Here is a 15223-nt window from a genome sequence, read left to right on the forward strand (position 1 = left end):
GAAACATGAGGGGGTGACAGAAGTTGAGACAGTGCTGAGTTCTGGTGGGACATTTGGAGAAGACTATCTAGCAGCAGTTTTATATTCAGGCTGGAGATAGGAGGTGGGTTGGTCATGAAGGAAAGGTAGTAAGTGAAGTTACCAAAGCCGCTGCTGCTACCCTGGCCCATATTACATACACTGTGTCATCATGGATGCCAATTTGTTGGGTTCCACTTATGCCTTTTGAGGGCAATTGAGGTATAGTTTATGTATAATATTGTAAGTTTCAGGTGTACAAATAGCAATTCACAATTTTTAAAGGTTATATTCCACTTATAGTTATTATATTTGACTCTATGTCCTGTGTTGTACTATATATTCTTGTAGCTTATTCATTTTATATATAGTAGTTTGTACCTCTTATCTCTTACCCCTATCTTGCCCTTCCCCTTTTCCTTCTCCCCACTGGTAATTTGTTCTGTATATCTGAGTCTTTCTTTTTTTGTATATGCACGTTTGTTTTATTTTTAGATTCCACATATAAATTAAGTCATACAGTATTTGTCTTTGACTTATTTCACTTAGTATGATACGTTCAAAGTCCATCCTTGTTGTTGCAAATGGCAATATTTCATTCTTTTTTTATGTCTGAGTAGTATTCCATTGTGTGTGTATGTGTGTGTACCGGGACTTTCCCAACAGCTCAATGGATAAAGAATCTGCCTGTAATGCAGGAGACACAGGGGACCGGAATTCAATCCCTGGGTCAGGAAGATCCCCTAGAGAAGGAAATGACAACCCACTCCAGTATTCTTGCCTGCAAAATCCCATGGACAGAGGAGCCCACAGGCTACAGTGCAAAGGGTCACAAAGAGTCAAACACGACTGAGTGACCGAGCACACAGCATATATATATATATATATATATGGGCTTCCCTGGTAGCTTAGAGGCTAAAGCATCTGCCTGCAATGCGGGAGACCTGGGTTTGATCCCTGGGTCGGGAAGATCCCCTGGAAAAGGAAATGGCAACCCACTCCAGTATTCTTGCCTGGAGAATCCCATGGACGGAGGAACCTGGTGGGCTACATTAGTCCATGGGTCGCAAAGAGTCGGACACGACTGAGCAACTTCACTTTCACTTTAGGTTGCTTCCACATCTTGGCAATTGTAAATAATGCTGCTATGAACATTGGGGTACATGTATCTTTGCAAGTTAGTGTTTTCATTTTTTTCAAATAAATATCCAGAAGGGAATTGCTGGGTCATATGGTAGTTCTATTCTTAGTTTTTTGAGAAACCACTATACAGTTTTCCATAGTGCCTGAATGAGTTTATATTCCCATCAACAGGCAGTTTTGGTTTTGAAGTCCCTCTTACCCCATATAGTGTATGGCCTGATGAGTTTAAGTGAATACATGAAAAGAGTATTGAAAGTGGAAATTTGGTGTACCCTCTCTCTAAGAAAGCCGTGGAAAAATGTGCCCCAAGGAAGGGGCCTGAGGAGTTGTTAGGTGGGAGGAGACTATGGTGGAACCCAGAAGAAAGAGGTTGGAAGCCAAGGGAGGAAAGAATTTCAGGGAAAGTGTGTGTCTCTTTCCCACAATCCAAGGACTCTGATAGAACTTGAGAGAAGGCGACGTGATCTTCAGTTGTACCACATGTCCCCTCCCAGTTATCTCTGTGCTTGACAACTGGGAAGGAAATCAGATATAATCACAAGCCTGGTGCTGACACAAAAGGGTAACTGGTTACACTGTCTGTAAAATAAGAGGCTGAGGGAACACCAAGTGTAACTATGGGGCATTAAGTGTAATACAGAGACCAAAGCCTTCTCTGTAAGACCACATGTAGTTCTCACCCCTTGGCAGCTCAGCCCATTTTTCTGTTCCCCCACTGGATACCCAGGGAGGGCTAAGCCAAGATTCAGGGTTGCTCTGAAATAAAGGTGCATGCATTCCAGAGATGGAATGCCAGAAAGACTCCTTTAGTCAATTTACGGAGGACCTAATGTATCAGACTCCATACCGAATGCCGGGTTGCCTGCCTTCTATTCTCACAGCCAGGAGAGCATAGACAGGGATAACGGGTAGCAATGGGAGAGAAATGGAAGTCTTCCTTCTAGTAATGAGGGCTTTCTAGAACACAAGGGGTTTCAGCAACTGCTTGAAGTCTTTAGAAGAGAGATGATGCCTGTGTGGCCAAGGGGGGAGGATATAGGCGGTAAGAAGAGGGTCTGAAGGGCAGGATTGGGGAGGAGGAAAATGAGACAGACTGGTGGGAGATGGACACTGGGGGCAAGGTTCATGGGGCCTCTGGGGCTCTCCAGGAACTGGGTGAAGAGACTTTACCACTGGACACTTAGGCTCTTGTGCTGGACTGTTTGCAACAGGTGTGCCCTTTGCAATGGGTGCCACCCAGGTTGTCAGGATGGAGGATAAGGATAATATTCCTGTTGACAACAGAACTCTTACACCCCTATTTCTCATTTAATGCCCACAAAATCTAAGGAGTAAAACAGACTCACAAAATGACAGTTCCTGTAAAAGAGGTGGTGGAGCCAGGGAACTGAGTCCCAAGTCCCCCAGAAGTCAAAAGTCATGATCATTGCCCCTTATCCCAGGGTAGGGAAACAGCAGGACTGGAGTCTGTGCTGTCTGACTGCCTAGAAACCTAACTAGGATTACAGGCCTATTGAGAGAAGACATGGGACATCTTCACTGGATTAGACTGAGCAAAACAAAACTTGACTTTCAGGGCCTGGGAAGGGGTAGGAAGAGGAAAGACTCGTAAGAGTCAGGAGACCTGTGTTTCAGCTTGTCTGGGTCGCTTGCTTGCTGTGTGAAAGTCATTGAATCTCTCCCCACCTCAGTTTCCTCATCTGTAAAATGGGATAATAGGACCTACCTCTCAGGGATGACAATTGATGAGTTGCCGGGATCCAGCCTCGGCAGGATCCATGGGATACCCTCAGGATGAACGGTGTCGGAGAGGGAGAGGGAGAGAGGGAGAGAGGGAGAGAGGGAGAGAGGGAGAGAGGGAGAGAGGGAGCCTCGGCAGGATCCATGGGATACCCTCAGGATGAACGGTGTCGGAGAGGGAGAGGGAGAGGGAGAGGGAGAGAGGGAGAGAGGGAGAGAGGGAGAGAGGGAGAGAGGGAGAGAGGGAGAGAGGGAGAGAGGGAGCCTCGGCAGGATCCATGGGATACCCTCAGGATGAACGGTGTCGGAGAGGGAGAGGGAGAGGGAGAGAGGGAGAGAGGAGGGAGAGAGGGAGAGAGGGAGAGAGGGAGAGAGGGAGAGAGGGAGAGAGGGAGAGAGGGAGAGGGAGAGGGAGAAGACACGTGAGACCAGCCTTGATAGGGCCAAGTCTGTGTTTTACTTTTTGACAACCGGTTTTATACCCTTTCACAGAACGTTTTCAAGGTACAAGATGCTTACTCATGATTACACAGGATTAGTATTACATCATTTTGTTTTTTAGGAAAAGCAGGATGTTTTTTGCTTTCTAATTCTATAGTAATTCTTAGCACATGATCTTCTGGCCTTGGGGCCATTAACATTTTATGCAGGTCAGGTGAATGTAAACCTGTTTTCCGTTTTTATGGTGACCTTAACTGAATGGTAGCAGTCTCAGGGAAATAGTACAGAGTAGAACTGTATCCTTGTTAATACAAAAATTAATCCTTCTGCAAAAGTTGTCAGTTGCATTTATCTAAGAAGTTTACCCCATACAGACTCTGCGGCTTCAGTGAGGCAGCCTCTGCCTAGCACTCCTGGCTGACAATTAACAACCATCTCATTGTTACCACACTAGGGCTAAGTCCTTATTTCTCTAGATCTTAAACTATATTTACAATGGTTTCTATAACACTACCTTAGCACATTAAAAGCAAAACACAGCACGCAAATCTCAACCCAATAACCACCTATAGAATAATTTTTCTTATGTTTTCTAATAGGACTCCTTTACCCCTTAAAAAGGCTCTATGTCTATTAGGGCTTTTATATAATCAGGTTCTTTATGCTATTTTATGATTAGGATATTATAAGCAATCATGCATATTAGGACCAAGGGCATAAATGCATTTGGCTAACAAACTACCAGCAAAGGAGTTTAAATTAAAACACTCCTTTCACCCTGGATAATCTCATAAAATACCACCACCTGGGAAACTTATTGATTAAAGTTCTAAATTGATTCTTATTTGGGAAGAGATCAGGGAAGGCCTTCTGCTTGTGTCACAGAAATTAGGGAGTAGTCCATTGAGGCAGGCATCAGAAAGACAGATATCATCTTTAAGGTGAGCGCCGGGGGCAGCTTTTCGAAATCCCTGAAAACCTGATCTGCCTTGCCTGTCAGGCTTTCTCCTCGTGACCTTGTCATGGGTGGGATCTCGTGAGCTGGCCTTTTCGAAGCCCCTGAAAACCTGATCTGCCTTGCCCGTCAGGTTTTCTCCCTCATGGCCTTTTTAGGGGTAGGGTCTCGTGTGTTGGCTCCCAGCAAGGACTCAACAAGATAATGCATATAGAGTGTTTAACACAGCACAGGGCACATTCTAAGAGCTCAATAGCCTTATAGTTTACTATTGTGTGCATGCGTGCTAAGTCACTTCACTTGTGTCCAACTCTGTGAGACCCCATGGACTGTAGCCCACCAGGTTCACGGGGTTCTCCAGACAAGAAGACTGGAGTGGGTTGTCATGCCCTCCTTCAGGGAACCTTCCCCACCCAGGGATCGAACCCGCGTGTCTTCAGTCTTCCGCATTGGCAGACGGGTCCTTTACCGCTAGCGCCACCCGGGGAAGCCCATACTATTATATATGTTACTGTATAAATAAACAGTATAAATATACTGTTACTATTAACAGTATAAGCAGGCAGGGCCGCTTGGTTGCTCTCTCAGGGTCTGGTGCGTGTGACCTGAATCCTGGTGTCCACAGCAGCTCAAGGTGGGCGTGTCCACTCTTGGCTCACAGTCCAGCTTCAGGGAGTCCCAGGTCGTGCCCCCGTCCTCTCCTCATCTGTCTCAGCTGTGCATCCAGTCACATCACAAGGCTTGAAGGAAGGCACTGAGCTCTCTTGATTCTCCGAATTAATAGTAAGGGAGGGTGGAGAGGACGGGAAGCTCTCAGAAAAACAGTTTACTTGAACTGAAGTGACATTAAGACTTCGTGGAGGTGAGAGTCAGGAATTCAGGCAACCTGCCCCGTTTTTTGCTAGCGTGCACATCCTCTGCTTGATCCCTAAGGGCAAAGGCCCATAACAAATATGGCGGCGGCAGCCTCGGGCTCCAGCACCTGCCTAAACTGCGGTCCCAGGAGCCGCGCGGAGCCAATCGCTGGGTAGGGGCGGAAGAAGAGGCTGGAGAAGCTACCCGCGGCCCGCGCGCAGGCGCACTGACTGTCACCTGGCTCCCGGCAGCCTTGGGATTAGGCTTCGCGTGCCACAATTGCGGTGAGCGGCTGTCCGGCGGCCGGGGCTGGCGGGCGGCGGGCCGGACTGGGGGCCAGTCAGACACGAAGGACGCACCGAGGGGGACGGGGGTGCTGTCTGCTCTGGGAGTGCTCGGGGCTGCCTTTCGGGGTTCCTGAGGTGACCTGGTTGTGGGCTGAGAAAAGTGCTTGGGTGGGAAAAGCTTGGGCTCAAGAGGTAAGGATGGAATTCTTGCAGAGGGGACTCCCTAGAGTCGCCGGCTGCTTCGGGCCAGGATCCATTTCATTAACATAATGGCCTCTAATCCTGGTGATGCAGTAGAACCTATAGCGGAGCTTTAAAAGAACACCGATGCTGGGCCCCATCTCTAGAGATTCCAATTTATTTAATTGGTCGGGAGTGAGGCTTGGGCCTTGGTATGATTGAGCAGCTCCTCAGGTGATTTTAACGTGCAGACTGGAGAACCGCCACAGGGTTCAGCACCATGGTTGATCCCAGACTCCTCTGTGGTTTGGAAGGGGTGGGTGGTCTTGGGGTGAAGTTACTGACCCTCCAAGGAAATGGTCCCAACTCCCAATAAGGTGAAATTGACTCCTAGCCTAAGAAAGAGGATGGGCCCATTAGTTACTGCATGGAAAGTGGGCACCCTTCCAGGGTGGGCCTCCCCAACAGCCCTGCCAGAGGTTGTGGGAAGACTCAACAGGGGGACAAAGGGGATGTGAAAGAGGAAACTCAGCAGACAATTCAAAGGTCACCTTGTTGAAAAAAGGACACCCTTAATATTTGCATAGGGTTTTATATTTTTAAAATTCATTTAATACCCCCTGGGGACAGACAGGGAATGGAATATTTCTTCTGCTTTGCAGATGTAGGAATAAGCTAGTTAGTGAATAGCTAGTTAGTGATAAGGTTCAGACTTGACCCAGGGCTCCCAACTCCAAATAATGCTTTCTAGTAGATTTTTTTCCCTCCATACTAATTGCTTCTCATACAGTCTCTAGTCCTTCTGAAGCCCCTCACCCCAGGGGGCCCTGTCTGGCACTCTCTGTTTCCTCTACCAAGTTTATCAGCCCCCTACCCACCATAGGCTGGTTCAAAGATCAGGGAGCTACTCTTGTTTCTATGTTTTTCTAGTTATTTCCCAGGAGCCCGATGGGGTGAAGAGGGGAGCAGTTTTGAAAGATTCGGGGGGATCCTTCTAAAAATCTTTTTCTGTCACCCGGCCACCCCCAGTGGCCCCCACCCCCCTTTCTGTTGTCCTCAGGAGAGTATCTTGTGTGTGGTTTCCAAGCCCTTCCTAATCTGATGTCTCTCTGTCCTGAGCCTGCTTTCCATATTGTATCAGTTTTCCTTAGCACATGGTGAAAGCTTAATAAATGTTACATTTTGTTATTATCATGTTCCTCTTTGTTCACCTGTGGCCTTGCTGTCCATGTTTCATATCAGGCTTTCCCAGGTTGCCTCTGCTTCTACATCAAGCAGAGTTGAGGGGGACAGTGGGATCTGGGGGTCTCACCCCTCCTATGGCTCCTTTTTCCCTCTTGGGCTGGGGATGTCCATATGAGCCTTTTAGGGGCAAATTGACCCACTGGGTATTAATTAAAAAGCCAATATGTGGTGAAGGAGCCTGGTGGAGGCTAGAGGTAGAAATCAGGGGTAGGTCTGACCTGGCCCCGCCCATAAGGAGCTTGGGGGCTGGAGGAGGGTTTGGGAGACCTTTGGATCCTGATACAGAGGATTCAGCCAAGGGATCTGAAAAAAGGAGAGAACATCTAACATGGTGTTCTTGAGAAGGTTTGTGCCACTGAACTGGCCCTTTCTCAGATAAGCAGGATATGATAATGATTGTGGTGGGTGATGGGCAAAGTGATGTGAGAAATGATGAGGGTTTTTCCTTTTTTCTTTGCTCAAAAGCATCTGTTTTGAATCTTGGCTCTAGCACTTAATAGCTCTGTGGTTTGGGGCCAGTTACTTATCCTTCAGAGCCTTGGTTTCCTTACTTACAAGATAAGGATAGGAATAGTAACAAGTTATAAGGATACATGATGATAGGTGTCAAAACCAGGCATATCTTATATGCCTGAGAACTGGTATGTAGTTACATCTAGAGTGTTTTAGGTGAAAGGAACAGCATGAACTAAGGTTGGAGGTGGCATTCAAAACAGAATTTGAAAGATGGTAGGACATTCCAGGCAATGAGAAGCATCAATGTTTCATATTGAAAAGACAACTTCAATCCTGGATTTGCCAGAAGACAGGGACTGAAATCCTTTAAAGCTCCTAAAGCCAAACTTCAGAGAAGTGGAAAAGAAAAAGAATAGTTACATCTTACTGAGGGTCTTCTAAATGCCAGGCACTAGGCTTGGTGCTTTATATACCTTTTGCATTTCAGCCCCACAGCAATCTCAGAGGTTGGCTTAGATCCCCACTTTATAGATGAGGAAACTGAGGCCCCGAGGGAGGGAGTGGCTGGCTCAAGGCCGCACAACTGGGGCCATACCTGCCCTCGTTGTGGGGGATGGGCTGTGGGGCCTCCAGCAGGCTCTCCTGGTGTCAAGGTGAGGGTGGAGTTGGTTGCAGGTTACAGGATATCTCAGTCACCTTATACAGCTAGGCTGGTGTGGGCCCCAAGCTATTCCTTCCCAAGAGAGGCAAGGCTGTTGCTCTCTGTGGGGGTGGATTGGGGGTGGTGTTTTGTGGAAAGTTTTCATTTTCGTCTCAGGTTCAAAGGATTTGTTAACAAAATAAGCCTCTTGTTATATATGAATAAATAATACCAGTATTTATTAGAGAGTTATCTAACTTACTTTTGATATACTAACATTAAAAGAAATGAGAAAAAAACCAGCAGAGGATACATCACCAAGTTGAATTTTGACCAACATCCAGACTGAGACAGTGTTGGGAAGTCCCATGACACAGCGCATCTGGAGTCCCGGTTGGGAAAAGGTCCCAGGCATGGGGTCCACTTCCGTGGGTGAGACTTCAAAAGTTGAGGTTCGGAGTTCCTGCTCATAATCCCTGGATGCAGACTGATATCATCATCAGTCTATAGCAAAAGCAGCTCTGGTTTTATGTTAATGCTGTTTGTTTTGTGGTGTAAAACTTGGAATGTTGTTAAGCCTGGGACATGGTTGGTCAGGGCCTCTCCATGGGCTCAACAATTTCAAGATTTGTCCCCTATCTTATCTATGGTGCCACAAGACTTCCACTCACAGTAGATAGTCAGGGCAGTATCCAGGCAGGTTAGAAGCAAGGTCAGAGATCTGGTCTGCCTTGTCTCTGAAGCCTAAACAGGACTGTTTATCTAATTTCCCTAACAGGTGGGACTTCCCTGGTGGCTCAATTGGTAAAGAATCTGCCTGCAATGCAGGAGACCCATGTTTGATCCCTGGGTCTGGAAGATCTCATGGAGAAGGAAGTGGCAAGCCGTTCCAGTACTCTTGCCTGGGAAATCCCATGAACAGAGGAGCTTGGTGGACTCTAGTCTATGGGGCTGCAAGAGGCAGAAACAACTTAGCAACTAAACCACCAACAGGTGGGGAGGGCTAGCAGAGGAAGAAGTTACTGATGGAGCATTACAATCTGGAATAGAAACCGCTGAGTGACCCCGCATGCTCCTCCCGCAGCTCTCTTTCCCGGGCAAAGGCTTACCTGGGCAGGGTGCTTTGCCTCTAGATCTAGTCCATGGTTTATGGGTTTGTCTCTGGTACCCCTGAACATTGAATATGCTCCTGCTTCTTGCAGGCCCTCCTCCTCTAACTTTGCCTCTTGTGCTTTTTTTCCCCCTCAAACTCCCTTGCCACACGAAGGACCTGATTACCTGCATATTCCCCTGCTCTTACTCTGATCTAAGTGAGCCTAAGAAAAAGCCAGTTTCTCGGCATATTTCTGTCAGTGCTCTGGGACTTACTAATACTCCCTTTGTTTGTTGGTGATCAGTCACTAAGTCATGTCCAACTCTTTTCGACCCCATGGACTGAGCACGCCAGGCTTCCCTGTCCTTCACTATCTCCCGGAGTTTGCTCAAACTCATGTCCATTGAGCCTGTGATGTTATCCAACCATCTCATCCTCTCTTGCCTCCTTCTCCTGCCCTTAGTCTTGCCCAGCATCAGGGTCTTTATCAATGAGTCAGCTCTTGGCATCAGGTTGCCAAATTATTGAAGCTTTAGAATCAGTCCTTCCAATAGATATTCAGGGTTTATTTCCTTTAGGATTGACTAGAATTGATACTTTCAAATTGTATTACTGGAGAAGACTCCAGAGAGTTCTTTGGACTGCAAGGAGATCAAACCAGTCAATCCTCCCTGCATTCCTGTAAAGATAAGCACTGTTACTTTCATTTTGCAGGTGAGGAAACCAAGGTTCAGACAGGCTCAGACCTTACCTGTGGGTGCAGTTAGTAGGAAGTGCAGTTGAGATTTAAAACCAGGCTCTTCTGATGGCAAAAGTCATACTTTTTCCATCTCACCACACTTCGAGGTTTTCCTCTACTGTTGTCCCAGTGTGGGTGCAGGGAGCTGGCGGCTGGGGACCTATAGCGTCCACCTTCTCCAGTAACCAGGGCAGGTCACTGGACATCTGGGTAGGGGTGCCAGGAGGCTTCACTCTCTTTGGACAAAGGCTTTCAAGGTGAGGGAGGGGAGTTCTGAAAGGCCCTGGGGAGTCAGAGGAGGTGATCTGAGTTAAGGGTAAAAGCAGAAGCATACATTGTGCTTTATAGGCGCAAAGCACCTTTAGATTAATCCCCACCTCATCCTGGTGTGGTGGATATGGACGGTCTGGGAGGCTTGATAGTGATAGTCTGTGAAGTTCGGGTGCTCACTGCACTTACTATGCTCACTGTGTCGAGGTATCTTCTCACTGACTGCTGACCCTAGCCTTAGGAAGGTTGGCTTCATTGTGCAATTCAGGAAACAGGCATGGAGGGGTTAACCAAATTGCTACAGGTCACATGGGTAGGAAATAGTAGAGTTGGGCCTTTGGAGACCTCCACTTGTGCCTTCTTTCCATTACATTGCTTGGGAAAGTGCCAAGGAAACTTTCAGGGTGATGGATATATTCCTGATCTCAACTGTGGCAGTTTCACAGGCATACACATGCCAAAACTGATCAGACTATACACTTTGAATATGTGCAGATTATTATTATCTAGGGAAGGGTTCTTTTTTCCATTCTCTCTCTCTTTTTTTTTTTGGCTGTACCACATGGCTTGCAGGATCTCAGTTCTCCAGTCAGGGGTTGAAACCAGGCCATGACAGTGAAAGCCTGGAGTCCTAACCCCTAGGCCACCAGAGATCTCTCCATTGTGCAGATTACTGTATGTCAGTTATACCTCATTAAGGCTGTGGGGAAAAAAAATGTTTCCCACCAAATACTTCCTCAGGGGTTTAAAGGCCCCATGGATATCGTCCTGCTTTCGGACAAGGCAGGATCCTTTTGGCCAGGGAGAAATTCTCACAGACTTAGCTGCTTTCAGGAAGTTCGGGCTTCCCAGATGGTGCTGGTGGTAAAGAACCCACCTGCCAATGCAGGAGTTGTAAGAGATGCAGGTTCAATCCCTGGGTTGGGAAGATTCCCCTGGAGGAGGGCATGGCAACCCTCTCCAGTATTCTTGCCTGGAGAATCCCCATGGACAGAGGAACCTGGCAGGCTACAGTCCAAAGGATCTCATGAGTCAGACACGACTGAGGTGACTTAGCACGCATGCATTCAGGTAGTTTTGGCCACTCCTCCTCCTCCCTCCATCACTAACATGTGGACTGGCACAAAGCTGGCATGGGGGTGGGAGGCTGCATACTGACCTCTTGAGTGACCACCTCAGCTTCCAGGGAGCCCAAGAGAGACCCCGTGAGAGTCCCTCCTTGTTCTCCCCGCAGAGCCTCTATCTCCCCAGCCAGTCACTACCACAGCAAGGGTGGCTGAGTCCAGAGATGGAGGTAGAGGGTGAGGACACAGGCCCCATGCTGGCTAACTCCATTGTCAGGTTGGAGTGCAGGCAGGCAAGAGAGTGTGTGCAGGGCTGGAGGCACAGTGAGGGACAAGGAGTTGGAGGTCTAATGGCCATGGCACCTGAGGGACGGGTGAGATGGAGACGAAGAGATGGGGAGGACGCTTCTGGTATCAGGTGGCCTTGAGAACAAAGGCCTAGCCAGAGAAGATGGAGGCTTGAAGGTCTATGGGAAGCTGGGCTGGACTGGCCGGAAGAGGCTGGACTATAGAGGCCCTTGAAGGCTGGGCATGGAAGCAGAGCCCTGGGGACTCATGGGGCAAGAATGGGGCCTGTGGGGGGCAAGTCACCACTTAGGGACTGGGCCTGTGTTGGTTCTCCAGGGCCTGACTCTAATGGGGAAACAGGAGTTTCTGTTCTGCATATGTGTGTGCAAGCATGCGGACATGTAAATGAGGCCTGTGGGTAGGCTTGGGTCATGAGGGCTTCAAGAGGAGATAGCCTCTGAGGAGGTGCATAAGTTTTAGGGCTGCCAAAACAAATTACCACAAACTAGGTAGCTTAAAACAACCTCACGGTTCCTGGAGGGTGGAAATCCAGCATCGGGGCACCAGCAGGGTCATGCGCCCTCTGGAGGGAGCCTCTAGGAAAGCATCCTTCCTTGCCTCCGCCTGGCCGTCTTGTGCTACCTGCAATTCTTTGTGTTCTCTGGCTCATAGCTGCATCACTCAGATTTCTGCCTTCATCTTCACATGGCTGTTTTCCCTTTCTTTGTGTCTGTGTCCAGATTGCCCTCTCCTTATGAGGACAGCAGTCCTTAGGTTAGGGCTCACCTCAATTCAGACCTCACCTTAACGTGGTTATATCTGTAAAGCTCTTTCCAAATAAGATCACCCTCACAGGTGCTGGGGGTTAGGACTTGAACCTATCTCTTTGGGGCTAATTCAACTAGCTACAGGGTGTTCGAGAGAAGAAAGCCCCCATAGCTTCCCTCTGGCGGGGTTGGGGGCGGGGATCAGACAAGCACACATGGGATTATTTTTCTGAAAAGAGAACAACAATTTGGAATCTAAAAAAAGAGACAGACTTAATGCCTGGCTGCTTAAAGTGTGGTCATGGCCCAGCAGCATCGGTGCCCCCTGGGAGCCTGTTAGAAATGCAGAATCTCAGATTCCACTCCACACCTGTGGAGGTAAAAATCTACATTTGAACCAAGTCCCCAGGTGACGTGGAAGCACATTACAGTATGAGAAGCGCTGCTGTAATAAGAATTGGATTTTTATTTCCTTTTAAACCCATGGTCAGTCTAGCCTGCTGGTCTCTGCATGAGCTGGCCTCGTCCAAAGCAGGCACGTGTGTTGTCCTTTGTTCTCTCTTTCATGTAACATGTCCTTGAGTTTCTCTCCCGTGTGTTGACACTGCCCACGTATTTGACCTTTGTGGAGAGCATCAGGTTTGTTGAGCCAGTCCCTTTGTTGTGTTCCTGGGCTGTGTCCAACTTTTGGCTGTTTTTAGATGTTGCTGCCATGAACAACTCTGTACATGTTTACTTGGGGTTAGTTCCTTGAGGTGGGGTTTCTGGAATCAAAGTGCATGGGCAGTTGTGGACTCTTATCATATCTTATCACTCTTATATCCCTGTGAAACCTGACATCACAGCAGGTCTCTCCATTCTACCCAGCAGCCCACAGTAATCCTATTTGGGAGGTCAAGTGGCAAAAAAAAGGCTTTGGAGTCAGATAGGCCAGGGTTCAAATATGCTACTTTTATGCTGTGTGACCTTGGGCAAATGACTTAACCATCTCTGAGCTTGGGGTTGCTGTCCTGTAATATTGTAACAGTGCTGTAAACTTTGGACGGGTTTTATAAAGATGAGAATGATACCACCACCATTTATTGAGCACTTTCTGTGAGTTACCTCATTTAATCCTTTTATTCCTCTGAGTAGCCATGATCATCCACTTTTCCCTTTTACAGAAGAGAAAACTGAAGCTGGGGTTAACTAGCTTGCCCGAGATTCTACTGTAGGCACAGTGTGTGCCCAGGCCCAGGGCTGTCAGGTTAGAGTATGGATGAAAGAAGATGCCCTAGCATGCGACCTGACTCTGCACTTGCTGGCTGGCTGCCTTCTCTTCCCACGCCTTTATCAGTTTCCTTTTACTCCCTAGCAGTGGTATGTAGTCCAGCATTGTTTTAGCTGGTGATTCCCATTGGTGATTCCCTAGTTTTGTTTCATGTGCAAACTTTCTCCCAGTGAGATGACTCAGAGGTCTGGGGTTAGGAGCTGGGCTGGCTCTGATCCCTGCAGCTGACTGGCTCCTTCTTCTCCAGGAACAAGTATGGCCAGACTGCCCATGGCCATGAGCGTGCCTCGGTGCTCCTGGGGCTGAGGCTGGGCCGGCCGCCATGAGGCTGGGTGGGCCCTGGGCCTGGCTGCTGGGCCTGCCCACGGCTGTGGTCTATGGCTCCCTGGCCCTCTTTGTCTCTGTCCTGCACAACGTGTTCCTGCTTTACTACGTGGACACCTTTGTCTCCGTGTACAAGATTGACAAAGCTGCCTTCTGGGTTGGAGAGGTAGGCCAGCACTGGGGCAGTCAGCCGGGGTGGGAGCCAGGCAGGTGGCAGGGCAGGGTCCCACCCATCCAGGAGCAGAGGGTAAGCTGGCTTGCCCACCAAGACTCAGCAAGAATAGGTAGAGCTGGAGGCTCTCAGTGGGGATTATGCCAACTCTCCCGTCCTCTGTCCTGCGAGCCAGGCACTGTATGCACATTTATAATACATTCACGTGTATTTATCAGCGGTGCTCTGGATGGTGGGAGTTTGATGGGGGCAGTGGCTGTGGGTTATGGCACAGGGACTGACCTGAGCACAGGTTTGCAGGCAGGAGAGCTGGCATCATCTCTGAGGGGTGGTGAGCAGGCTGGGGTGGGGAAAGCCCTGGAGAGGAGGCCGCCTGGAGCCCACCTGCCCGTCTCCCCTCTGCCCACAGACGGTGTTTCTGCTCTGGAACAGTCTCAACGACCCCCTCTTCGGCTGGCTGAGTGACCGTCGGTTCCTCAGCTCCCAACCCCGGTTTGTTTCCCAGGGATGGCTCAGGACTGGTCCTCACCCACCTCCCCCTCCCCAGGGCTGGAGGACCACTGCCTGTATGTGGGGTGGGGAAAGAAAGGGAGACCACTGCCAGCCGTTGGCTGGGCCTTCTCATTTCCCGAGTTCAGGCGGGGAGTGGGGCCTGCCAGGGCTGCCAGGGCATCTCCCAACGGCCCCCTCTCTCCCTGGCAGGTCAGGCACTGGGCTCTCCTCAAGGGCTGTGGTGCTGGCACGTGTGCGGGCACTGGGCTGGCACGGGCCGCTGCTGGCTCTGTCGTTCCTGGCGTTCTGGGTGCCCTGGGCGCCTGCTGGGCTGCAGTTCTTGCTGTGCCTGTGCCTCTACGACGGCTTCCTGACGCTTGTAGACCTGCACCATCATGCCTTGCTGGCCGACCTGGCCCTCTCAGCCCACGACCGCACCCACCTCAACTTCTACTGCTCCCTCTTCAGTGCAGCCGGCTCCCTGTCTGTCTTTGCCTCCTACGCCTTCTGGAACAAAGAGGACTTTTCTTCCTTCCGCGCCTTCTGCCTGGCGCTGGCCACTGGCTCCGGGCTGGGTTTTGTGGGGGCCGCACGGCTGCTGAGGCGGCGGGTTGAGGCGGCCGGCAGGGAGCCCGGGTGCCCGGCCATGGCTGTGAATGGCGGGTGAGTGGCCAGCACTCTGCTGGGCTTGACTGCCATGCTGGGGCTCCTGGCTGATGGATGGCTGCCTGGGGTGGGGGATGGCTCTGGCCCAGCCTAAGCTGTTCTTGATTCCCCTCTGCCC

At 49.5% G+C, this 15223-nt stretch overlaps 1 protein-coding gene across 4 annotated transcripts in view; it reads left to right on the plus strand.

The window, feature by feature from the left end:
• MFSD13A (major facilitator superfamily domain containing 13A) overlaps positions 1–15223 on the plus strand; it is a 32826-nt gene that overhangs the window by 12488 nt on the left and 5115 nt on the right. For 2 of the 4 annotated variants that reach the window (XM_061162484.1, XM_061162483.1), the window contains exons 2-4: positions 13699–13941; positions 14357–14439; positions 14650–15102. In XM_061162484.1, coding sequence (XP_061018467.1) covers positions 13774–13941; positions 14357–14439; positions 14650–15102 — 704 coding nt within the window. In that variant the 5' untranslated portion in view covers positions 13699–13773. Of the gene's footprint in view, positions 1–5321; positions 5437–8738; positions 8954–13698; positions 13942–14356; positions 14440–14649; positions 15103–15223 lie in introns of those variants that run through there. The other 2 variants (XM_061162481.1, XM_061162482.1) reach the window with 2 other exon arrangements.

Source organism: Dama dama, chromosome 15 (genome assembly GCF_033118175.1).
Source record: "Dama dama isolate Ldn47 chromosome 15, ASM3311817v1, whole genome shotgun sequence".
In the NCBI taxonomy this organism is placed as follows: Eukaryota; Metazoa; Chordata; class Mammalia; order Artiodactyla; family Cervidae; genus Dama; species Dama dama.